Raw genomic sequence first — 24,600 nt, forward strand, 5'->3', positions numbered from 1 at the left:
CCTTGTGGGTAGGGGCAGGGGTCACACACTCAGATGAGGCCTGGGTGAAGGACAACGTGGAGGGCAAGTGCCCCTCCCGCAGTCAGGCAGCTCATGCTCTGCACCAGCCGGTTGTTGCCACGTGGGGATAGGGCTAGCACCGCCAGACCTTCTAGTTTCTGAAGTGAAGCCAGAAATCCGATAGAAGTCTCTCTCTCTTTCTCTCTCTTTTTTTTTTTTTTTGGTATTTACTTAAAAAAAATTGAGGTGAAATCAACATACCATAAATTAACCATGTGAAAGTGGACAATTCACTGGCATTTAGTTCATTTACAGTGTTGTGTAACCGCCACCTCTATCTAGTTCCAAAACATGTTCATCTCCTGAAAATGAAACCCCACACCCACTGGGGCGTCACTCCCTGTTCCTCCTTACCTCCAGCTTCTGGAAACCACCAGTCTGCATTCCATCTCTATGGATTTAGCTATTCTGGATCTTTCATGAAAATGGGGTTGTGCAATTAAATGTCAACAACAAACAGCAACGACAGACACCGTGTGGACCATTGGGCTGGCTTGAACTGGACTGAACTGGACATTCAGTTTCTGATCTCCGGCTATGACAGGTGGCCCCTGACATCAAAGTGATGGGGTCATTTGGCAGCTGTCTCTGTGGCCTGTTAGGAGGCTGATAATGCCAGGCTGGGGAGTGGTCCAGAAGGTCTGCCCTGGGTAAGTGGTTTTGGTGGCGGTGCTCTGATTCCAATATTGTCCCCAAGAGGAAAGGTGGCTATGACCACTGGAACTGGAAAGGCAGGCTCTTCTCTTTATGTAAGAGGGCTCTGCGGGGTTCGAAAGGATGCTCTCCTCTTCTCCTCTCGATGGTCTGGTCTAGGGCACTACTTGGTGAGAGAGACGGCTCTGGAATGACATCCAAACGGGAGGAGGGCGGAAGGAAAATGGTGCCAGCAAGGATTCAGATCCCATCGCCGCAATGGTCCCTGTGTTCAAGAATTCCCCTTTCCACCTTGGAATTCTGCTCTGGAGAACAAAGTGTGGTTGGTCATTTTCCCTCAGGGGAGGTGAGGTCGTACTCTTGCCTTTAGTTAGAGTGAGGAAAATATGAGATGTGAATGTGGGGAGGCTGTGTTCATTCTTTCCCAGAGTCATTCATCCCTTTAGTGAGGGGATATTGAGCACCTGCCAGGTACCCAGTGGGATAAAGATATATTACTCGTCAGCTCTCAGATGTATTCGGTGACAGATTAAAAAAGAATTAGTGTTACCAAGCGTCAGCAACAGGAACCATGGGGGTAAAGCAGGAAAAGATAGATTTTCACAGCGGGGAGAGGGAGGCATCAAAAGTTGCATTTACTTCTTCCCAGGCACTGCACTTGGTCCTGGGCTTGTTCTTTGCCCAGGAGCCGGGGTGGGGAGTTGGGTGTGCGTGTGGGGCGGTGGTGAGTGGGTTGAATCTATTGCTTGGCTTCCCCAGTTCTGCATACAGGACCAGGGCAGCTTCTGCCCCAGTGAGGGGGCTTCCCCTAATTCCTTCATCCCTGGGGATCACTTTTTCTTATTTGCACAAAAGCGCTGCATGAGCTGGGCTCCCCGCTTTGCATAGTTCTGCTCTTTCGTTTATACTTTGGGGTCCAAATTTGCAGCGCTTAGTTGTTGTGGTTGGAACACGAGTATATATAGGAATGAGGTTTATTATTGTTGTAAATGATCCTCCTCTGACCAGCTTATTAAAAAAACACGGTTCCTTCTCTTCTGGCCGGAGTGGTCTAGGTGTGGTGCTACCCCAGGCAGAGCGAGGGATGCGACGGTGACTCACTTCGGCTCTTTTCCAACGTGTAATTCAATGAATTCGGTTTGCTTTAGAGCCCGTGACTCATTTTCCCTGCTCAGTGACTTGCGTGACAGGGTGGTGAGATAACCAAGAACACAGGGAGCCAACGGGTAGGTTTTTGTCAAGAAATGTAGACTTTCACAGACCTGGGGGAGATCCAGAGTGCGGAAAAACGTAGTCGTTTAAGGATACAGTTCCTGAAACAAGGGAAAACATCTTCCAACGGTGGGGTAATTTTTCACCTTCTCACATTTCACTTTTGTTTAAGAAAAAAGTCTGACATCACCGGTAGGATCTGCCGTGTCAGAAATACTGCGGGTGCCTTTGCAAACAGCTGCAGCCTTTGTGCTGGGCTCATTGCTCAGCGTGGGTAACTGCCTTGTCCACCGAGGTTAGAGTCGGTCCCCCCGCCCCGTCCACTCCGCTCTTCTGCATTCCTGGCCCACATTGTGCAATGGATCTTCAGAAAATGCCACGTTCATGTCAGCGTCATCGGAGGGTCAACCGGAGTAACGTGAGGGAAGAACCCGCGTATCTGGGTGTGATTAAATGTGTGTAAAGACAGGGGAGAAAGCAGATGTTATCTCTTATTTCTTTTTCAAATTGGAGTTGAACACTCAAAAAGCTGTTGGGTGCCACAAATGGAAATGGTGAAATTATGAAAAGAATGTCCTATCTGTCCCAGCTGTGCTTTCACAGACATTTTCTTTTTAACAGTGTTGTTTGATAACTTTCAAAGGAAAAATTATTTTATGGGTGACATTTCAAATCAATCTGTTGAAAGGCTATTTGTCTGAAATACAAATTTGCCAGGATCGTGTGTGTGTGTGTGTGTGTGTGTACGTGTGTGCGTGTGTGAATTGCCATATGAAAGAGTGGAGGGCTTGTTTGTTTCATTTTGACTATTTATTAGCCTGGACCTTGGCTGTTTATTTGTTGGGCACTATGAAGGGAGGAAACTACAAAATGAACTTGTGGCATACTCTAGTTATCTTTTGCGGTGTACCAAACTACCCCAAAACTTGCTGGCTTGAAACAATTCTGTGGGTGAGGAATTTGGGCAGGGCTCAGCTGTGCAATTATTCTGCTCCATGTGGCCTTCACTGAGGCCTCTCGGTGGTATTCAGCTGGCAGATGGGCTGGTCTGGAGGGCCCAAGACAGCTTCACTCATGAGTCTGGCACCTCAGTGGGGTTGGCTGGAAGGCTGGACTCTGCTGGGACTGTCAGCTGGGGTGCCAACACTTGATCCCCCAGCATGGTGGCTCAGGGAGCCCAGAGACAGGGCTCCCAGAGACCAAGGTGCACCTGTCAAGCTTCCTGCAGCCTATCTTCGGAAATCAAGCAGCATCGCTTTCCTATTTTAGTGCCCAAATTTGATCACAGGTCAGCCAGATTCAAGGGAAGTGGAAATAGATCCCGCCTCTCAGTGGGAGGAGGACCAAAGAATTTCTGGCTATCTTTAATGCACCGTATGATATAAGAGAGAGATTTTTCAGCCAGGCTTTCAGGAATGCTTAAAAATATGCTTAGGCTTTACCCAGATGGGGTCCTTCGGCGACCCCCATAGCAACTGTTTAAAACCTTTTCCACTTCCTTCTCTCAAGCCTTTAAAACCCAGCGGGATCCTATGGGGCCTTCCGGGGACAGGGCTCCCTGCCCCCATGTCCTCTGCTTGCCTCTTGCCTATAGAAAAACTTTAATCAAAGAATAAATTTAATCAGAAAAAAATGAGAAAGTGCAGAAGCAAAGGAAAGCAGCCAAACAAGATGAAATAACAATAGCTTAGCCATTAAACAAAGTCAAGGGTCTTCAGTGTCTCCTCAAAGGCTGTAGATAATATTCTGAGCCATATCCCTTGAGCTGTTTTGCAGATACAGGCCAGCACCCCCTGACTAAAAAGATGTCTTTATTCCTACTTTCCTGATAAAACATGGACCATTAGGCATAAACTGAGTGGAAAAAAGCATGGGTTCAAAAATCATCATTTACCATCCTTGAGACTTTAAGTTGATCAACCTCTCTGACCCTCGATGGCCTTATCTGTAAAAAAGAGAATAATAATACCAAAATCACTGTGGTGTTGTTGATAAGTGTGTATAAAAAATGCTTAATAAAAACCTTGGTAAGTATAACTTAAAATGTAGTTATCTTTTAGCCCCATTCTTTCAGAACCTGTCTTAACATGGGCTATTTTCCTGACACTGACATTTATGAGAACAAATCACTAAAACTCTGAGAATTTTAATTATTTACAGGGTTGAAGAGATGATTAAATAAAATGATGCCGCTGAAACCCTCTGTGGCTGTCAAGTGCATTATAATGATGGATAACATAGCAACAGTACCAACATCACAATCAACTCATAACTGCTTTGTATTCTCCGTGGTCACAAGTCATCACCTATTTCTCTTCCCATCACTTATTTTCACGGTGCCCCGAAGTTGCAGATATTATGGAGTGAGCAGTAGAGGAAAGAAACTCTTTCAAGGGTGGGAACAGACAGCCAGCCCATCCATAGTAATTTATGTAGTCTAAGCATATGTGCATAATTCACTATTATAATGAAATAAAACCCAACCGAGTTGATCTGACACATCTAATGATATACATAATCCTTGCTTTTGCTGCATGATAATTAGGCATAAAAAGTTAGATTTCACATAAATAACTGTAATTAGTATCACTTGGATGCCACCAAAGCAAATTTTTAATCTATTCTGTGTTTTATTTTTTTCTAGTACCCTTAATTAGCAACCATGCTAACAATTTCCCCCTGACAACCTACACTGTTTAATTCTCTTCATTCGTTCATTCACTCATTCATCAATTCATCAAATATTTATTAGGTTGCCCACCACATGCCAGGCATGGAGCTAGGTAATGTAAAAATAGCCAATAATGGACAGACAGACAAGACAAAGGGGTTATTTCAATACTGTTAACCCTCCTGCAGTAGGAGAGTTCTGCACTATAAGAGCACAAAAGGGGCACATAATCTAGTTTTGGTTCCAGTGAGGACCCCCCGGGAGGAGATGGTGGCCAGAGGAGTCTGGAGGGGCCAGATCAAGAAGGGCCATGTTAAGCTGTGTTGTCCTAGGAGAGGAAATAGGAGATAGACTTGGTGTCTTGCTGCATGTGGAAGCCAAGGGAGAAGGGGAGCCAAGGAGGACACCCGTGGTTTGGGTTGTGAAAGAGGCATCTTTTCTGAGACAGAAGGAGGAGCAGTTTGAGGGGGAGACATTTGTCGTGAGCATATTAAGAGAGTTTGGGTTACTTGTGGGATGTCCCAGAGGAGGTGTCCTGCAGACAGTTGCTATGTGGGTCTAGAGCTGCCGCTGTCCAAGATGGTAGCCACCAGTCACATATTCCTATTTAAATTTAAATTAAGAGGAAATGCAATTATAAATGCAGTTCTTTAGTCATACCAGTCACATTTCAAGTGCTCAGTAGCCACCTGTGGCTAGTGGATGCTGTGTTGGGCAATGCAGATATAAAACATTTCCATCAATGCTGTATTAAGGCTGTCATTAACAAATTACCACAAACTGAGTGGCTTAAAACAACAGGAATTCATTCTCTCAGTTCTGGAGGGTTTTCAAGTCTGAAATGACAGTGTCAGCTGGCCATGCTCCCTCTAGAGGCTCTGGGAGAGACTCTGTTCCATCACGTTTTCTTAGCTTCTGGTGTTGGCAGCCGTCCTTGGCGTTCCTTAGCTGTGCAATCTCTGCTCAAATCTCTGCTCCCGTCTTCATACGGAATTCTTCCTTGTGGACATGTCTCCAAATCTTTCTCTCCTTATAACAGCACCAGCCATTGGATTTAAGGGCCCACCCTAATCTAGTATGACTTCGTCTTAACTTGATGACATGTGCAAAGATCCTGTTTCCAAATAAGGATGCCATCACTTGAACTGGGGTTAGGACTTGAACATGCCTTTTTGGGGAGCATAATTCAACCCATAACAATCACAAAATTGGACAGCACTGCCCTAGAGCCTAGAGGACAAAAGAAGGAAATTGAAGCCATGGGTCTCATACATGAGACCATCCAGGAAGTAGATGTGGAGAGAGAAGAGAGGAGTCTGGCTAACATTTATGGGACGGGTAGAGGAAAAGAAACTCACAAGGGAACTGAGAAGGAAGGTCAGGGAGATAAAAGGAGAACTAGAGGAGTATGGAGGCTTGGAAGTAGAAGAAACCATATAAAGATGATGAGTGTGGTCAATAGAATTAAAAACTATGGAGAGGATAAGTAGAAGAAGTGAAAAGAACTCACAGGATTTAGCAACAAGGAGGCTGTTGACAAAGACTCTTTCAGGAGAGGCAAAGGGCAGAAGTCAGGTTGGGCTAGGAATTAATGGTGCATATGGAAGTAGAGATGGCACTTCATTCCCCTTTTGAAGATTCACAATAATAATTAACTATAATTGATATTAATACACATTAATTACTACACATTAATTAATATATATATAATATAATACCCACTCCTATTAATAGACAGAGATAATAATAGTGAACCTTTAGGGTTTATTATGTGCCAGGCATGGTCTTAAATTCTTTACCCAGATAAATTAAAATGAATTAAATCCTTACAATTGCCCTATAAGCTAGGTACTCTTATTATCCCCATTTTATAGGAACTGAAGCACAGAAAGCTTAACACCTGCTCAAGGCTGCAAAGCTGGTAAGGGTCGTGTCAGGACTCAAATCCCCATCTGTGCATTGACCTATTTATCCTATAAGGGGTGGGGGGCTGATTTTTGGTGGTGTTCAGGACTCTTCCCTGAGAGAGACCAGAAGGAGAAAGGGTGACCCACGTCAGGGCAGGGGAAGGGATTTTGAGCCAAAGGAAGGGATGCTGACGGAGGTCACAGCCCGCAGTGCCTCCTTTTCACTGAAGGTGAAATACACTGTGGGGAGAGAGGAGGGTAGGGGTGGAGGTGGGGAGCTGAGAGAAATGATGAAGGCTTACAACAGCTGCAGAGAGGGATGGAAAGGAAATCATGTAGTGATTAAGAACATGATTGTCAAGAAGCATTCAGAACCCAGCTGTGAGATGGAAAACAGATTTGTAGTGGAACCACTCAGCTCAGTTAAAATCTTTGCCATCAGCATTTAGGCAGTTACAGAGCAGAGTATGTTGTCTTGACCCCAACTCTTGAGTCTATTTATGCTCTGGGGGTGTTAGGTGTTATGGTCCTGATAGATCCTCTGACTTCCACTCTCCTTCCCCTTCCTTCTGACTAGTAAGACTGCCCAGTTCTCTGCTCTTGTCCCAAAAACTTGAGGCAAAATTCAGGGTGTGAATTGTTGGGGCAAACATGGCGGCTCTGGAGAACCAAGAACCCAGAAAACATGGCATCAGGGAAAAAACAGAGGGTGGGAGGAAGGAGAAAGAGGAAGAAACCCAATTGTCCCCTCTATTCCAAGCACTGGAGGGCAACCCAAGCAATTACCACCTGGGGTCAACCTCTGTGTTATTTTCGTTCCAGGGACATTTGAAAGGAGACCCCAATCACGGCTTCCAAGGCAGGTTGAGCTAAATCACTCTTCTTGCCCAAAGTAGAGGAACATTACCAGCTTCAGCATGGGGTAGAATGCAGGACCTAAAAGGACAGAAAGGAGTTCTGGGGCCAGCTGAGGGTCCAGTCTGTGCCCACGGAGAAACAGAAACCATTTCAGGGGCAGTAAAAAATTATCAGTAGATCATTTTGGGCATGCCACTGATCAAGTCCTAGAGGATAAGTAAAGTTTGAGCAGAGGTTAAGAAATTTCTGCAAATAATAGAGGTTCTGCAGTAAGAAAGTGACATCTGAGAACGGATCAGTTCAAGGCAAGAGCACCACTGGATTCACAGAAACACCCGCTAGGACCAGCATAAATAGGGACCTGCACAGAAAACATTTTCTTACCCTCACATTATTCCTAATGGGGAAGTCAGAAATTACTAACTTGAAGTTCATTTCCTCCTACTCTATATCATTACTCTTTGGGGTGTATAATTATGCTTAAGTCAAGTATATTGCAAACTACATTTAGTTTTTCCTCCATGGACTAAATTCATTCTCACCAAATCCATATGTGTTGTTATGGATAATTTTCTGAACTTAGTAGCTCCTTCGTACTTATCATTCAAGATTCTAATTCCCAGAGTGGGTGGAACAAGGAAATTTGTTGCCTTCAGAAAATGCTGCTTTTATGAGGCTGATTTCTGTGGGGAGTGTTATTTTTTATGTTAGTGTTTCCATTCAACAATGTGTCTCACTGATTTGACCTGAAGTCACATGAAGCATTTCCTTTTCTCTTTTTATAACGTTATTGGTATTTTTGTTTCATATGATATGAAATTCACCCATTTAAAAGATACAGTTCAGTGATTTTTAGTATATTCAAGGCATCGTGCAGCCATCACCACAATCCTATTTTAGAATATTTTCAACATACCAGAAAGCTACCTCTCCCTGTTAGGAATCATTCACCATTCCTCCACCGCTTCTCCCCAACCTTAGGTAACCACTAATCTACTTTCTGTCTCTTTGGTATGGATTTGCCTATTCTGGACATTTCACATAAATGGAATTATACAATATGTGGTCTTCTGTGACAGGCTTCCTGCATTTATCATTATATTTTTAGGATTCATCCATGTTCTAGCATGTACCAGCACTTCATTCCTTTTTATTACCAAATAATATGTCATTGTATGGATATATCACATTTTGTTCATTCATTCATCGGTTGGATGAATGATGTGGTATTTCCAGGTAACAGAATATTATTGAGGGATTTAGGTTATTTCCACTTTTGGCTATTATGAATAATGCTGCTATGAACATTTGTGTCCAAATTTTTGTTTGAACATATGTTTTCATTCTCTTGGGTCTGTACTTAGGAGTAGAATAGCTGGGTCATATGATAAATCTGTGTTTAGCATTTTGAGGAACTATCAGACTGTTTGCCAAAGTGGCTGGACCATCTGATATTCCCACCAGCAATGAATGAGGGTTCTAGTACCTCCACATCCTTATCAACACTTGTTATTGTCTGTCTTAAATTTTAGCCACCCTAGTGTGAAGTGCTACCTCACTGTGGTTTTCATTTGCATTTCACTAATGACTAACTGATGTTGAGCATCTTTTCATGTGTTCCCTCTGTCTCTTTATCTTCCCACCTCCTACACATTTCTGGAGAGACTTCAATGTGCAAAGCATGAGGGCAGAATATCATGTTCTCAATGACTTTATAGTCTTGTTAAGGAGACAAGAAAGTGGGCAAATGAGAGCCCAGGCAGTGGGGGGTTAGAAGTTCAGAAATTGTGGTGACACACAGGAAGCAAAAATGATGGGTACATTACCCAGAGGAACAGGGAGGATCTGGATAGGCAGAGAATGAAATGATTCCCCTTATTTTAATTCAAATAAAGTAATTTCTGTTTACCTTTCAGTGACACTGGAAACCAAAATCTCCATGCCTAGGTCATTGAAACAGAACTCAGAGTGGGAGTTTACTCCAGTAAATGAACTTAAAATGGGAGGACGAGATCCCATGTGCTTATAAAATACAAAGATTCACTCCTTCATTTATGTGTTTATTCACTTATTGCATAATTATTTAACGCCATGTGATTTCAGGTCATTTTAGGAAGAAATCGAGAAAAATCAGACCGATAGGTTCCATTTATACACTGTGTACTGCTCACCCATCTACACTAATTTATAACCCCCGCCCCCCAACATATAGACATGTTCAAATATGTTTGCCTACAGTTACTTAGATCTGTTCAGAACTACTTACCATTTGCGAATGTTCTTCTCTTACTACTTTCCTTGATGCCTATACCTTGCACATATGTACTTCTATTACTTAAGGATTTCACTATATTATATCTATTGGTTGACTGGTGGCTTTTTGAGAGTGGGGGCCATATTTATCTTACTTGCCTTGTATCTCAGTGCCTACATATCTTTGTTCCTGTTGTGTAATTAGTGTCCAAAAAAAAAAAAAAATACTGAATGATATCAAAGAGGACCCAGGGACTCACAGACATTATTCTGTTCAGAAATCAAGATAGAATTAATATATTCTTTTTGAAAGGCATCTCCTAGAAACCAGGAAACAGAAGAAAGAATTTCAACAGTAGATTCTTTTTTCTTTCATTCATAGGCTCATACACATACCCACAAACCGATGTGTGGTTCCAAGGTGCTTTTGTGTCAATGTATAAGGGCCCAGGTCCTGAAGTGCCTGAAGGAACAAGGGAGGATCCTTGTCTTTTGGGAGCTGGGTCTGCACAAAACAAGGTAAGGCACTCAGTGGAGTGGAGAAAAAGCCCAGTGTCTAGAACAAGAGTCAAGCCCAAGAAGCCCTGAACTAAGTTCTGGTTTGGGACTCTTTATAGTCTTCCTTCTAGTGCTTTCAAGGTCTGGAAAGGGCCAAACCTACACGTGGGCTGTAACTATAGGCAGGGAATGTAGCAGACAAGGTGTAGAAAGAGGTGGAATGTCCGGGAAGTAAAGATGGTAACTGGCCAACCCAACTGCAAGGGATGGCTAAGGCTTTAATAGTTGACTAACTACCACATTACCAGAGCTGAGTGTGAAAGGGTCTACTGATTCTGACTCCAATTACAATGTGTGGGTTTTGCCCCCCACACCAAGCAATTCTCCGACACCAGCTGGGTGTCCTACAATTCAACTCAGTTATGACATTCTACCTGGAGATAGCATCAGATCTCACAGGTTAAGGGCTCAGTCCCACAAGACAACCCTCTACCCGCACTTCAGATGTCAATGGAAAGTCAAGATTTTCACCTTTACTATTGACCTGCCGGCTATAGATTGGAGGTTCCATTGACCCCCTCCTTGGGTTTGATTAATTTGCTAGAGCAACTCACAGAACTCAGAGAAATATTTTACTTACTAGATTACCAGTTTATTATAAAAGGCAATAACTCAGGAACAGCCAGATGGAAGAGATGCGCAGGGCAAGGTATGGGGAAAGGGCGAGGAGTTTCCATACTCTCTGGGGGGCACACCACTCTCCCACATCTCCACGTCTTCACCAACCAGAAGCTCTCTGAACCCTGTCATTCTGGGTTTTTAGGGAGGCTTCAGTACATGGGCATGATTGGTTAAAATATTGGCCATTGGCTATTGAACTCAACCTTCAGCTCTCTCCCCTCCCTGGAGGTCAGGGGTGTGGAAGTAGAAGTTTCAACCCTCTAATCACTTGGTTAGTTCTCCTGGCAACCAACCATAATCCTTAGGAGTTTTCCAAAAGTCATCTCGTTAACATAACAAAAGACATCTTTATCTCTCTCATCACAGAAAATACCAGGAGTTTTAGGAATGAAGAACAACTATATATTTTCTATTATACATCACAGTATGATGAAGGGTCTTGGAAAGATCCACTAGAAGGAGTGGGGAGATGCTACTCAACTTCTCACACCCTTTACTGTTAAACTCTGCCAAAAGAAGGAAAGAAAGTGGAGAGGATGAATCTTTCACAAAATAGGGTAATGTATTGTTGAACTGTAATGTCATCAGCCATTAAGTTCTTGTTGCAGGACAACCAAAACAACATGATAATGAGTGCTAATCCAAGAGGTATTTGATGTTTGTAATTGGGCTCAGCACTCATATGTGATCTTCCATCCGTCACAGTTCTGCACTCGATCAACCGTCTGTGTTTCTCAGAATTTTAAATCACATCTTGTTAAAATATGCACACTCAGAGTAGCTTGAACGTTAATCCTCGTTGTTACATTCCATACCGTGCCACAGCCTTTTAAGCAAACTAAATCATGCTGTAGTAAATTGAGAACCCAGTATACACATTCTAGTACCTTCTGCCTGTGGAATTCAGGAAATAGGTTTTGCCATAGTTTAAGGGACATGTGCCATGTGGTATTAATAAAATTGTTATTGGTGGACACAGAAACACATTTCTTAGAACTAAAAGCTCTTCAAAAATCCATTTAATGAAAGCTAGTTTTGAAAAGAGTAATACAGCCACTGCATTTCTATAGTGAATCTAAGGATGGTGGATCCTTTATTTAACTTGACGTAGGTCTACAATTCCCAGGATTTTAACTCTCACTGTTTATGATTCATGTTGTAAAATATACACAACCAGGACTTCCCTGAGGGTTCCGTAGCTAAGACTCCGTGCTTCAAATGCAGGGGGCGCAGGTTCAATCCCTGGTTGGGGAATTAGGATCCCACATGCCACGTGGCATGGCCAAAAAATTTTTAAAAAATTTAAAAAACTAAAAAATAAATTTAAAAAAGGACAAACAATTTCTAAAAAATAAATAAATAAATAAAATATACACAACCACCTCTGTAATGATTTAGAGGGAAATAAATGAATGTTTTGGAAAAATGAAGACAAAAAGAACATTGTATGTTTACTCTCTGGCAATGAATTTTTCCCAAATATTGGCTTCATTCAGTAAATGGTTATTATGAAAAATTTAAAAGGGGGAATGTACTTAAGACACCAAAGAATAAAAATAAAATAAATAATGATAAATTGAAAAAGAAAAAAAAGTTTTAGCCACCTTCTTCAAACACTACCAAGGAAAGATCTGGTGGAAATGGAATGGAGTTGAGTGTATTGCTTAGTGTTTGCCTCACCTATTTCTCCTTTCAGCTCCTTAAACTGAGAATGTCATCTGCCTCATTAAGCCTCCTAGGAGCATGACCAAGGTCTTGGTTGCTCAAATTTAACTTTCTGAAAACCTAAATGTAAGGTAGGAGTTAACAAGAGGGAAGTATTTTATTGTATTTTTTTGGTGGTTCTGTCACGTAGAGAATTTCTGTTGAAGCATTCATTCATTTAAGATATCTTGTAAAAAATTTTCCCCTACCCCTTTTGGTGCTTTTGGCTGTCCTAATAATTAAATTGACATAAGATAGATTAACAGGAGAAAAAACAATTTTAATTACTTTTGTACGGAAGTATGGATTCTCATAGATCAGAATCAAAAAAAAAAAAAAAAATGACCAAAGCAGACAGCTTTCATACTTTTTAAACAAAGAAACAATAAATTGTGAAAAGCTAACAAGACAAAGAAACTTATGCCTGGGTACTAATTAGTGAAGAACTTAAGCAGAATACCTCTGGTGGGTGATAAGTCTGTCTCCCCATCTTCTGGTGCTGGGAATGTAGCTTTCATATGGGAGATTTACTTACTGCTTTCATGAGGACAGAGAGGAGGGTCCAAGTGTCCTTGCACCAGCTCTTTCTCAAGTAATTTTAATTCAAAATAATCCATATGCCACTTCGGCATATTTTGGGGCAGCCTGACCTGAGTCCAATAGTACAATGTTTATTACTTTTAACTATACACAGCAATTAGGCTCGGGATAGCAAAGCACTGCCTAGCAGGAGTCCTGAGGGAATCAGATTAGATGAATATATAAGAATGCTTTCCAATTAATGTATCAATGATTTATAAATATGTAGTTCCCTGGAACGCTTACAAATATTTGAAAACTGTAATTACTTACAGAAGTATTCAACAGGCTATTTTTTCCCCCTCAAATAAATTTTGTATACACCATTCATTTACTCAGCAAATCCTTTCTTTACAAATAATGAAAAGACACAGGAGCCCAGCCTTTGTTTGTATTATCACAAATGTCCAGTTTTGTGGAGTCTGAATTATGAGACTTTGTATGTTTAAAGTCTTGAGGTGGCCTATCCCCAGGTTTACCTAAACACAATGGATTTGTCACCTTAGAAGGAACAGGGATTCCTCAAGATCTTATCACACCATTCTTGCCCTGCTGAGCAAAACTCAAAAGAATGAACAGCAGTTGTCTCAATAGTAGGAATGACAAGTGGCATAAAGTGAGTCATTTAAGTCTTAAAAATTACATTAAGGTAAAATATTAATTTTATTTAAGTCTTTATCTACTACTTAAGTCTTTTCTTTTTAAAATTTTATTTAATTAATTAATTTTTGGCTGGGTTGGGTCTTCGTTGCTGCGCACGGACTTTCTCTAGTTGTGGCCAGCAGGGGCTACTCCTCGTTGCAGTGTGCGGGCTTCTCATTGTGGTGGCTTCTCTTGTTGCGGAGCACAGGCTCTAGGCACACGGGCTTCAGTAGTTGTGGCTCGTGGGTACTAGAGTGCAGGCTCAGTAGTTGTGGCGCATGGGGTTAGCTGCTCCGCAGCATGTGGGATCTTCCTGGACTAGGGCTCGAACCTGTGTCCCCTGCATTCGTGGGTGGATTCTTAACCACTGCACCACCGGGGAAGTCCTCTTAAATTTTATTTTTTTAAAAATTGAAGTATAGTTGATTTACACTTAAATCTTTCTCTTAAAGTCCAATTTTGAAATTAAATTACTGTAAGAAAAGTTTTTCTATCCAGACTGACCTTGATTTTCTTAATCTAAGAGTCCTGGGATAAAGAAGATGATGTCAGCCTGACTGTGGGCCGGTCTGCAGTGACCACATCCAGGGTCCACGGATCAAATGAGGAACTGGTTTGAGAGAAATCAGAAGTTTTAGTATGTTTGGTCGTTAAGAACAGACATATTTCTTGAACTGAAATGTTTTTATTTGTTCAAGAAATTTAATGGACTTTCATTTGACAGTAAAAAAAACCCGGCAGGGATTGTGTCTTATTCTTTCTTTGTCCCTAGTACAGCTCCTGGCACATGGCCAGTATTCACAACATGTTTGATTGATGAATGAATGAAGAAATACATGGAATGTTATGGTGTGAGATGGAGGTTGGAAAAGTGAGAAGAAAGTTTTCACATCCTTGGAGAGGATGCTCTTGGATTGCAGTGACCCCTCCTGGGTGTCTGTTTACTCCAGGCCCTTCCTTCCTTCAGTCTCTAGGTCTTGTGGACCCCACTGGCCAGAGCTGATTGGATCAGGGTGGGGATGAGATCCAAAACTCTCTCTCCAGGAACTGGGGTTAAGGCATCCTTGTCTGTCTGTCTCTGCTGGGCGCTTGGATTAAGGATTTGTAAACTGGAGAGTCCTGGGGCAGCAACCTCCTGCCGAGTGCACAGAGAGGCAAAGCTCTATTAGGGGGAGCTATAGGGAGAGGCAGGAGCTAGGGAGCAGGTCCCACTGAGGGGACAGAGTTGCCTGCTGGTTGCTTCCATTCTGCCCCAGGATACTGAGATACCCCTGTATCCTCCTTGTTCATCCTCCTCTTTGCTTAAACCCATTCGAGTGGGTTTCTGTTCATTTCATCAAAACAACATGACAAAGATGAGACATTTTGAAATTCACTTTGCCTTTCTGGCTTGAGTTTTCATAAAGGAGAATACAGACTATGAAGTATGTCAGAGGCATGCGATAAAGTCTCCTCTTTATTGGCAGGAGAAATTTTTTAAGTGCCCAATTCTAAGAATTCTCTGGCATTGTCCTTCCTGATATTCCTCCCCCAGTATAATCCTGTGAAAGAGTGTAATTCTATGGTTATTTCTGTCTATTGATGGTAGACGACATACACAATGTTTTCCAAATTTAAAAAGGCAACTCAGAAAGCAAACTGTCCCAAACAAGATCTGGTACATACATTTTTTTTTTTGAAGACATAATTTATAACAACTCCTGGGAAAAAATTAGCATTCTGGAGCAATTTTCTGATAGACTTTAAGGAGGTTAAGATATCCTTTTGAAAAGTTATGTGCCTACCCACCCAACTGACCATCTGCCTTTTTAGGAGTCTGAGGTCACCATGCATATTTTATATTGTATCATATCGAAGTATAACTCAAAACATCTAAAAGCACGATTCTTAATTCGTACATAAATATAAAACAGCATGTGTCACAGATTTATTTAACACATTAATGAGAGATCCAGCTAGTTTAAAAATTATGGGAAATATTGAATATCATCAATTGGAAGAATGCTGACTTACGAATGCAAAACTAGTTAATGTGCTACATGACAATAAAATGGTAACTTTTGTGATTATACTTTCTCCCAGACAGAAATCATTTCATTTGTACAGGACAGAAGCCTACTAGTTAACCTGTAACTTCACAGTCTACTCTCTAATTAATGGTAATAATTCAGACACAGATGCATTCTTCTGAAGAATTAAATAATCCTTGGGTGGACCAGTTATTAAACGATTTTCTACTCTGAGACTGAAAAGTCACACAAGCTTCTTTCTTTCTTATTTCCAAGTTTTGGAAAATTTTTCTTAACAGCCAACTTTTTTTTTTTTCTATAAATATCTCTAACAGAAGGGATATCTTTGAATTGGCTGGCTCTTCTCTTGTGGAAAATGTTAAATAAAACTTTGACACATGCTCTTTTCAATTTGACTAAGAAATTGCTTTAACACTTCAATATTAAAAATTATTAGTGAGGTCATCCACATACCAGAAAGCAGCTGTTTCTTTGATAGACTATCTCATTTGTTTTTGATAATCTAAGACCATACCCAAAGGCCCAAACTAAACTACACAGTGTAAAGGCAATTTAAATAACAAGGAACTCTTCATGCATTTATACCATTTTTGATTTTCATCGTTAATTTTTTTCAAACATTTAAGTAATGAATTGGCTATATTCAGCTATAGGTGGAAAATATTGTTTTGATTAAAATGTAAATTCTTTTTATAAAGTGTCATTATTTTATTAGAACATTGCACTTTGGCAAAAAATAGATGTAGCTTTATTACATACATTCGATGCTAGCATTTAACACATTGTAATTGCACACCCTACTTGTTACATTTTACTATTAGATATTGAGGTCTGTCTACTGGTTTTATAGGTAATATTTTCTCCATCTTTAGATAGAAATATTTTGGTAAACCATGATTCTATAAATATATGATACAATGGAAAATTCTTTTCTGTTTCTTTTTCAGTGCGTACCTTTTCAGTTTAATCCTGTGGTAATTTTATGTTTTCTCAGATTAAAAGAAAGCATTTATCCTGTGTGTGTTGCTTATCATATTATAAGATTTTATTTTCAGTGCAAAGTTTAAGTTTTAATTATAAAAGTATTTGTATCCCTAAAATTTTGCAAAGAATGCACTGCAAAATACATCTGCCTTATGTTTGTTTTCTATCAGATTGATTTCGAGCAACTGATAATTGTTGAAAGGTCGTTAGAGTGAAGCTGAAGTTTCCCTGAGGAAGAAGAGGTTGCCTGTGGGCTCTGGCTTCTTCCCCAGCCCAGGAGTTTCCAGCCTGATCTTGACAGCCTGCCCTAAGGATATTAGGCCTGCCAGCCCTCACAACTGTGGAAGCCAATTCCTTGAAATAGATCTCTTTATATGTAAATGTATATAGTTTACTTGTGTGGTGTGTGTGTGTGTGCATATGTGCGTGCACATGTTTATATACGTGTGTATTCTCCTGGTTCAGTTTCTCTGGTAGAACTCTGACTGCTACACCTTTGAAATTGGTAAAGAAGGCTAGGAACTTGCAAACTGCTCCCCTTTTCCCTAGGAAGAAACTCCCTTTGAAGAGCTTAACTCTTTAAAACTGGCCCCCAGGGGGGAAGGAGGGGTGGGATGAATTGGGAGATTGGGATTGACATATATACACTACTATGTATAAAATAGATAACTAACGAGAACCTATTGTATAGCACAGGGAACTCTACTCAAGGCTCTGTGGTGACCTAAATGGGAAGGAAATCCAAAAAGAGGGGATATATGTATACGTATAGCTGATTCACTTTGCTGTACAGCACAGACTAACACAACATTGTAAAGCAACTATACTCCAATAAAGATTAAAAAAAAATGGCCCCCCAAATCTGAGAAGTTTATATTTTCTATGTTACTTTAAATCTCTCCTTCTTTCCTTCCTTCTGTAATTCTTCTATTCATTAGTATTTCCCAACTTGAATAAAGGTCATTACGCACACACCAGCCTCCAGTTAATGTTGTTAAGAGGACTTAGCGGATGGGGCAGTATTAAATGTACGGCTGTCAAAATCATGGTTCTCAATCACAATCAACAGAAATTTACTGTTGCAAATTTTTTGTTTACTGGACTGAAGCAAAAAAAGAAAAAGAAAAAGAAAAAAGGGCTGGATTAAAAGGACAATTGGGCTGCTCAGAATAGCTGAGAAAGTTGGACAGTGATGCTTGGAAAGTGGCCCGGAGGATCTGTCGGCCGCAGCCAGGAGCTGCTCAGACACCTGCCACAAAACCAGCCTGTTGAGGATACTGCTACCTCCCTGACCTGCTACTGGACGCACTGCTTAGGGGGCCACTGCTGCCACGGCTGGCTAGGAAATTTACTCAGGGTTGTCGCTGGCACTCTCCACCAGAGTGCATTCTCCGCCGTCCCACATCTTTGGGTCATCAGCTCCTGGTCCAAGTCCAAGGTTGATGCAATTGATTGGGTCACATGCCTGGGTCACCTGCTGGTGCCCTAGCGGTAAGGAGGTCGGGAGAATATTTGGTACTTTTGGCTTCTATATGGGAAAGAGAGCTCTGCTTGGTGGGAAATTCTCCAAATACAGGGAGGGGATTTGGATGGGGGTCAAGGAGGAAAAATGCCCACCAGAGTGCCTTCGGGCACCACCCCTCTGTGGAAGCTGGCAGGAATGTGGCAGCCTAGACTCCACGGAGCAGTCATGCTGGAGCACCTGGCCGTTACCAGCAGGGAAGCAGAGCTGGGTGAGACCGGAAAGAGCATGTGCAGCAGCCACGTGGCTGGAGGGCCCCCGAGGATGGTGCCCTTGGGCCTCGTGGACCATGGAGGACCAGAGGGGAAAAAGGCATCTGCAGAGAGTGGCTTGGCCAACACTCACAGCTCCTTACGGGAACATCTCTGAATGATGCCTGTGGAGAGAAGCCATGCCTGCAGCCCTTCTCATTACCATCATCCAAAGGATAGCTCACCTCCAGGCACCTGCTCAACTTCTAGCAGGACTGATGCCCACTTGTGCCTGGAGGCTTTGCTTGGCTCATCTTACCAAAAGGGGGGATATCCCTGCTTCAGTATCCAAGGGTATTTGTAAGTCCTTTTAACCCCTGCCTGCAAAACAGAGTTGGGATTCTGGACACCAAGGGAGACGGTGGTGGTCACGGAGTAGAAGAGATGCCACCTGCCCAGCAGCTGTATTTGGGAGGATCTGAATAAAGCCACCTAGAGGTTTTATTCATGGATTGTTTCACCTCTGCCTCACCTCCTTGCCTCAGGTTGGGACAGTGGTGAAAGTTACCTCTAGTGTGAGACTGTCCAATGCATCATTCATGTTTGTAAAATAAAATTGACCCACAAAAAATCTAATGGTTGGCAGTTGCCATATCACTTAGGAATGCTTTCAGTTGCAGGGAACAGAAAACACCATGTACAAAGCTTTAATTCCCCATCTAACAAGTGGTCTGGAAGTGGCAGTTGCTATTGTTGGTTCAGACTCAAAGACATTAAAGCTATCATTTTTGTAATTCAAAGGGCTGTTCCCTGATGGTCATTACAATGGACTGAATATTTGTGTCCCCTCTAAATTTCATATGTTGAAACCCTAATCCTAATATGATGTTATTAAAAGGTGGGGCCTTTGGGACTTCATTAGATCATGAGGGTGGAGCCCTCATAAATGGGGTTAGTGCCCTTATAAGAAGAGGCCAGTGAGTTAGCTAGCTCTATTTCTGTCATGTGAAGATACAATGAGAAGTCAGCATTGGTAACCTGGAAGAGAGCTCTCATCAGAACCAGACCAGGCTGGCACCTTAATTTTGGACTTCCAACCCCTAGAACTATGAGAAATGTTTATGTTGTTTGTAAGCTATCCAGTCTATGATACTTCTTTATAGTAGCTCCAACTGACTAAGACAGTCATAATGTAGATAATTGCAACGGCTCCAGGACTCATGGTTGCATTCCAACTTCAAGAAGGTGTGAAGGGGACAGCTGAATCTGTCTCTTTCCTGAGGAAAGCAAAGGCATTCCCAGGAGCCCTAGTAGACTGACTTTTATGGTTCACCAGCCAGAATCATGCCACACAGCCACCTATAACTACAAGGGACCCTGGGAAATATTTGCCATTTCCTGCATATATAGGAGAGGTAGATGTTTCTTTGCCAATCTTATTCTTCTTAATGAGACTGAAAAATGTGTGGGTTAGCCAACCAACAACGACTTCTTCCACTGCCAAGTCTATAATTCAACTTAATATTGATTTGTGAACTAATAATTCCATCACTGTCTATTGATGCTTGCTAGCCCACAATTTGTGACCAGCAACAAAAGTTTCCCCTCCAAATTATGGAAGTAAAATGGTTAACAAAATTCTCTCCAGTAATCAATTTTTTAAAAAAATTAGAAGTTACCATTATATCATTTTAGTGACAGACAAATACAGTCAATTTCGTGGAATGCTACATTGCTGACAAAGCATTGTAAAGCATTGTGATTTTGAAAATCACATGTGGAGGAAAGAACTGTATAATTTTTAAGTCTTAAAATAGATTATAAAACACAGTACAAAAAAGGAGACTTGGTTTCTAGTCCTGTCTCAGTTATTACACAGCTTTGTGGCCTCTGACAAGTTGGTCTTTGTTTTCTTTTCCATACAGTGATAATCTTTTCTATACAATAAAATTGTGATCTACTTTAGTTATTGTCAGATCTGAAATCTCATGATTCTATGTAATTAGTCTTGGTGTCTTTTTTTTTTTTTTTTTTAAATTTATTTATTTATGTATTTATTTTTGGCTGTGTTGGGTCTTCGTTTCTGTGCGAGGGCTTTCTCTAGTTGCGGCAAGCGGGGGCCACTCTTCATCGCGGTGCGTGGGCCTTTCACTGTCGCGGCCTCTCTTGTTGCGGAGCACAGGCTCCAGACACGCAGGCTCAGTAGTTGTGGCTCACGGGCGTAGTTGCTCCGCGGCATGTGGGATCCTCCCAGACCAGGGCTCGAACCCGCGTCCCCTGCATTGGCAGGCAGACTCTCAACCACTGCGCCACCAGGGAAGCCCAGTCTTGGTGTCTTTGATTCCGTGTGGGTGGACAATAAATAAATTGCTACGTGTTCATTTATTTGGTTTTCTTAAATTCAAGAGCTATTTTTTGAACACCTACTGTGTGTTGGGCAACAGAAGCACCAAGGATGAATCTCTTGTTAGAAGACCAATTTAAGTGGGGATTTTAGTTTGAGGTTTACTTTAAAATTTTTTAGGGAAAAAAATTGAATTATTTTCCTTAAAGCAGATTTGCCCAATTCCTTCAATGGTGGGGTTATTTCCAGCCATGGTCAGAGAGGGCAGGATCTAAGGAAACTGCAGGGTCCTCTGGCTCAAGCATCTTCCCTGCCACCCTGTCATCTCACTCATCTTCCTATCACTGGGCTGACTCCATCTCCAGAAGGTCAAGTTTAAGAGAACAGGTACAGGAGGGGCAGGAGAACGGGCTGAGACAACTATCTGCCCAGCAACAACTAACTGCTGGGATTAATCTAGACTATTAGGAAGCCAGAAGGGCGTCCTCTGAGGGTGGTGCCCCGGGCAGGAAGTTATGGACCCCTATAGCTAGGGAAGGTCTGGGACCCAGGCCAGACCCAAGGAGGTCTGCTCTAGCTTGGGGATCCTGAACAACATATACCCCTCTGAAAGCAAAGAAGAATTTTTAGCAGGAAGAGAAGACCAAAGACAAAAATATCTAGTTCACAGTTTTGCCTAAGATGGTACAGACCAGGGAACTGCAGGACTGTTTTGAAAGTGTTAGCCCTGGCTTTCTTTCTGAAATCAGCTAGACTTGTGTTGGTGTGTCATCATCTCTGGAGGTGCCCCTCTCTCCTCCTAGCCCCTCACCTTCACCTTCTGTCACCTCAACACAGGCATACCTTGTTTTATTGCTCTTTGCTTTATCAGGCTTCGCAGATGGTGTGTTTTTTTTTTTACAAAGTGAAGGTTTATGGCAACGTTGTGTGGAGCAAATCTAACAGCACAACTTTTCCAACAGCTTTTACTCACTTGGTGTCTCTGTGTCACATTTTGGTAATTCTTGAAATATTTCAAACTTCTTCATCATTATTATATTTGTTATGGTGATCTGTGACCGGTGATCTTTGGTGTTACTATTGCAAAAAAATTACAACTGGCTGAAGGCTCAGATGATGGTTAGCATATTTTAGCAATAAAGTATTTTTAAACTAAGGTATGTGTGCTGTTTGGACATAATACTATCGCACATTTAATAGACCACAGTATGGCATAGACATAAATTTTCTATGCACTGAGAAACCAAAAAATTCATGTGACTCACTTTATTGCAGTATTTGCTTTATTGCAGTGGCCTGGAATTGAACCTGCAATATATCTGAGGTGCCTGTATAGTCCAGAGGTTAAACACCAGATGGAGCCAAGTTTCAGGGGTCACAATCTCCTTCTGGTGATGGTCCTGGGTAACTCTCTGTCTCCTCTGTAATATAGTGATAATAGTGATAATGGCCAAGTTTAGAGGGTGTCTTAAGATATGATTTAACTCACAATCATGACCTAGAAGAGTGTTAACTTTCATTTCCCCTTCTCAGACTTACCCACTACCGACACCCTCTTTTCCTGGGCTGTCTTTCCTGGCCAAGCTGAGTTTTCATCTCTGTTAAAAGAATAACTCTTTTCTTGAGGACCTGGTTTTAAATCTTCTAAGGTGATTACTGGGTGCACAATGAACTCTGACAATAGGCTACTGAGAGAAACAGGATGCTGACACTCCCTAGAACCAAAAAAAGTCATTTAAAATTTTCTTAGTTTCTGAAGAGTGTTTAGAGTTGGTACTGCTTAATGGTTTTTTTCCTAGTAAGAATTTGAACAATTGTTCAAGAGCTAATCGGTATTTAGTAGCCCTTATGAACAGATGCAATCTTTTCCTTCCCATGGAGATTTGGAGCTGGTCTCCCTAGAATTTATAGTCTAGTAGATTTGAACTGTTTAATACAGTAGCCAGCAGTCGTATTAACTATTGAGCATTTGAAATGAGACCGGTCTGATCTGGAACCTACCGTTTGTGTAAAATACACATAAAAATTTGAGGATGTAGTATAGTTAACACAAGTTCGTGGTTCACATCTGCAAAACAACTCAGGAAATGTGCATCAGATACGGCTGCGTAGGTACTTCAGAGAGGAGCTAAAGCAGAGGATATGGGGGAAGGCCTGTCCCCGGAAGGCACCATAGGGTCCTGCTTGGTTACAGTTGATAAAAAGAATCTAAAATATCTCACGAATAATTGTTCTATTGATAACATGTTGAAATAATATTTTGGATATATAGGGTTAAATGAAACATTGCTAAAATAATTGCACCTGTTTCTTTTTACTTGTTAAAAATGTGGCTCCTAGAGCTATAAACGGACACATGTGGCAAACATATTTCTAACGGGCAGTCCTAGTCCCACTGAGAGAGGACAATTTGCAGAGATAAAATATTTATATTCTCCTTTGTAAAGTCGTTTAGGGCAAAGTTCCTGGAATCTTCACACATGCCAATGCAGCTACTGTTCTGACAGGCAGACAGCATTTAGGAAATTATCTGTGTCACCTTCAGGTTAAAACTCAAGGTTAAACATTTCCAGTGAGTTTCAGGCTGAAGAATCAGCTGTGAAGATACCTGACAAGGACACAACGAGAGGAACCAAAGTATGAGTCAAGACTGTGGGAAGACGTGCGAATTAAAGTTGAAACATTCTAAATCTCATTTTGAAAATTTTTCTCCCGATGCTAGAAACATAAAATTCAGAAGAGACATTCCAAACAAGGGGACTTGGTTGATGCTAGCAGGAATATTCAGCTCAGAGCCAACCGAAACGGCATCTGGGACTCGGTAGCCGAAACCTCTGGATTTCCGCTCTCCGGGAGCCGGCGGCGAGCTCGCTGAGGCCTAAGTGCCTCCGGACCCCCCAGCCCGGGGAGGCGCTGGAGCACCAGGAGCGGGAGGAGGGAACCCGGTCCAGGCGGAGCAACGCTCGTCGCCACGGCGACCGCCTGAGCCGCAAACAGCCCGGTGAGCGGAGCGAGAAGCAGTCCGAGCGGACGCCGGGGAGCAGCGCGGGCCGGCCGGCCCCCACCCGTGGCGTGTCCCCGCGGAGCGCCGGAGGGCAGCGCCATGGACAAGCTGGTACTGTGCGTGCTCGCTCCGCGCGGCTCCCACGCTCGGCCCGCCCCGCCACGGCCCACGCGCGGCCTCCCAGCTGCCGGGGGCTCGCGGCTCCACGGGGTCCGCGCACGGGCGGGGCGGGCTTCAGCTTCAGGGCGTGGGTCCTGAAAGCGCCTTCGTGAGCCTGAGGGGCTAGAGTTGCCGGGTTCTGAGTTTGGCGTGTTTTGCTCAGGAGGCCAGGGCACTCATACAAAAGCCTAGGTTCAGGGACCACCTCTCCCCTTTATCTTCAACTTGCTGTGGAAAGGCCACTAGTGGGCTGCGTCGTGGACCCAAGCAACCCTTGACCCATAGCGAGCATCAAATAGGTCCAGGTGTGGCGGAGGCAGCTCTTGTGGGAAGTTGTTGGCTGTAACTAGCTCTCATTAGCCCTTGGGTTTGGACAAAAGCCAGTGTTTAGTTTCCTTGGAGAGAGGGAGAGGGGTGAGGGGCAGAGGAAGCCCCATTGGGCAGTTTCCTGGTGTCTTTTACTTTTGCCTGAGTGCACAGCAGGTGAGAAAGGGCCGGAAACGAACTCTGCATTTAAATCAGCTTTCGCTTCATTTGGCTTTGCTCGCTCTCTTAAATGAATATTGTGGAGTGGAAAAAAAAATCCAGGTACTTGTTTTTGCATTTATCTCCAAAAGTGATTCCTGCTCTTCGGAATTCAGGGAAGG

The 24,600-nt window shown here is 42.4% G+C and overlaps 1 protein-coding gene across 6 annotated transcripts in view; it reads left to right on the plus strand.

The window, feature by feature from the left end:
- Nucleotides 1-24,600, plus strand: part of DNAH5 (dynein axonemal heavy chain 5) — a 316,103-nt gene that overhangs the window by 39,156 nt on the left and 252,347 nt on the right. Inside the window, exon 1 of one of the 6 annotated variants that reach the window (XM_082458343.1) lies at nt 23,601-23,910. The exons of 3 other annotated variants lie outside the window; for them this stretch is intronic. Coding sequence is in view for 1 of the 3 variants with exons in the window: in XM_082458340.1 (XP_082314466.1) it covers nt 23,894-23,905 (12 nt within the window). In the remaining 2 variants the exon portion in view is untranslated. Of the gene's footprint in view, nt 1-23,600; nt 23,911-24,600 lie in introns of those variants that run through there. 2 more of the 6 variants (XM_082458340.1, XM_082458342.1) reach the window with 2 other exon arrangements.

This window comes from Balaenoptera physalus, assembly GCF_965194825.1.
Source record: "Balaenoptera physalus genome assembly, chromosome: 3".
Classification (NCBI taxonomy): Eukaryota; Metazoa; Chordata; class Mammalia; order Artiodactyla; family Balaenopteridae; genus Balaenoptera; species Balaenoptera physalus.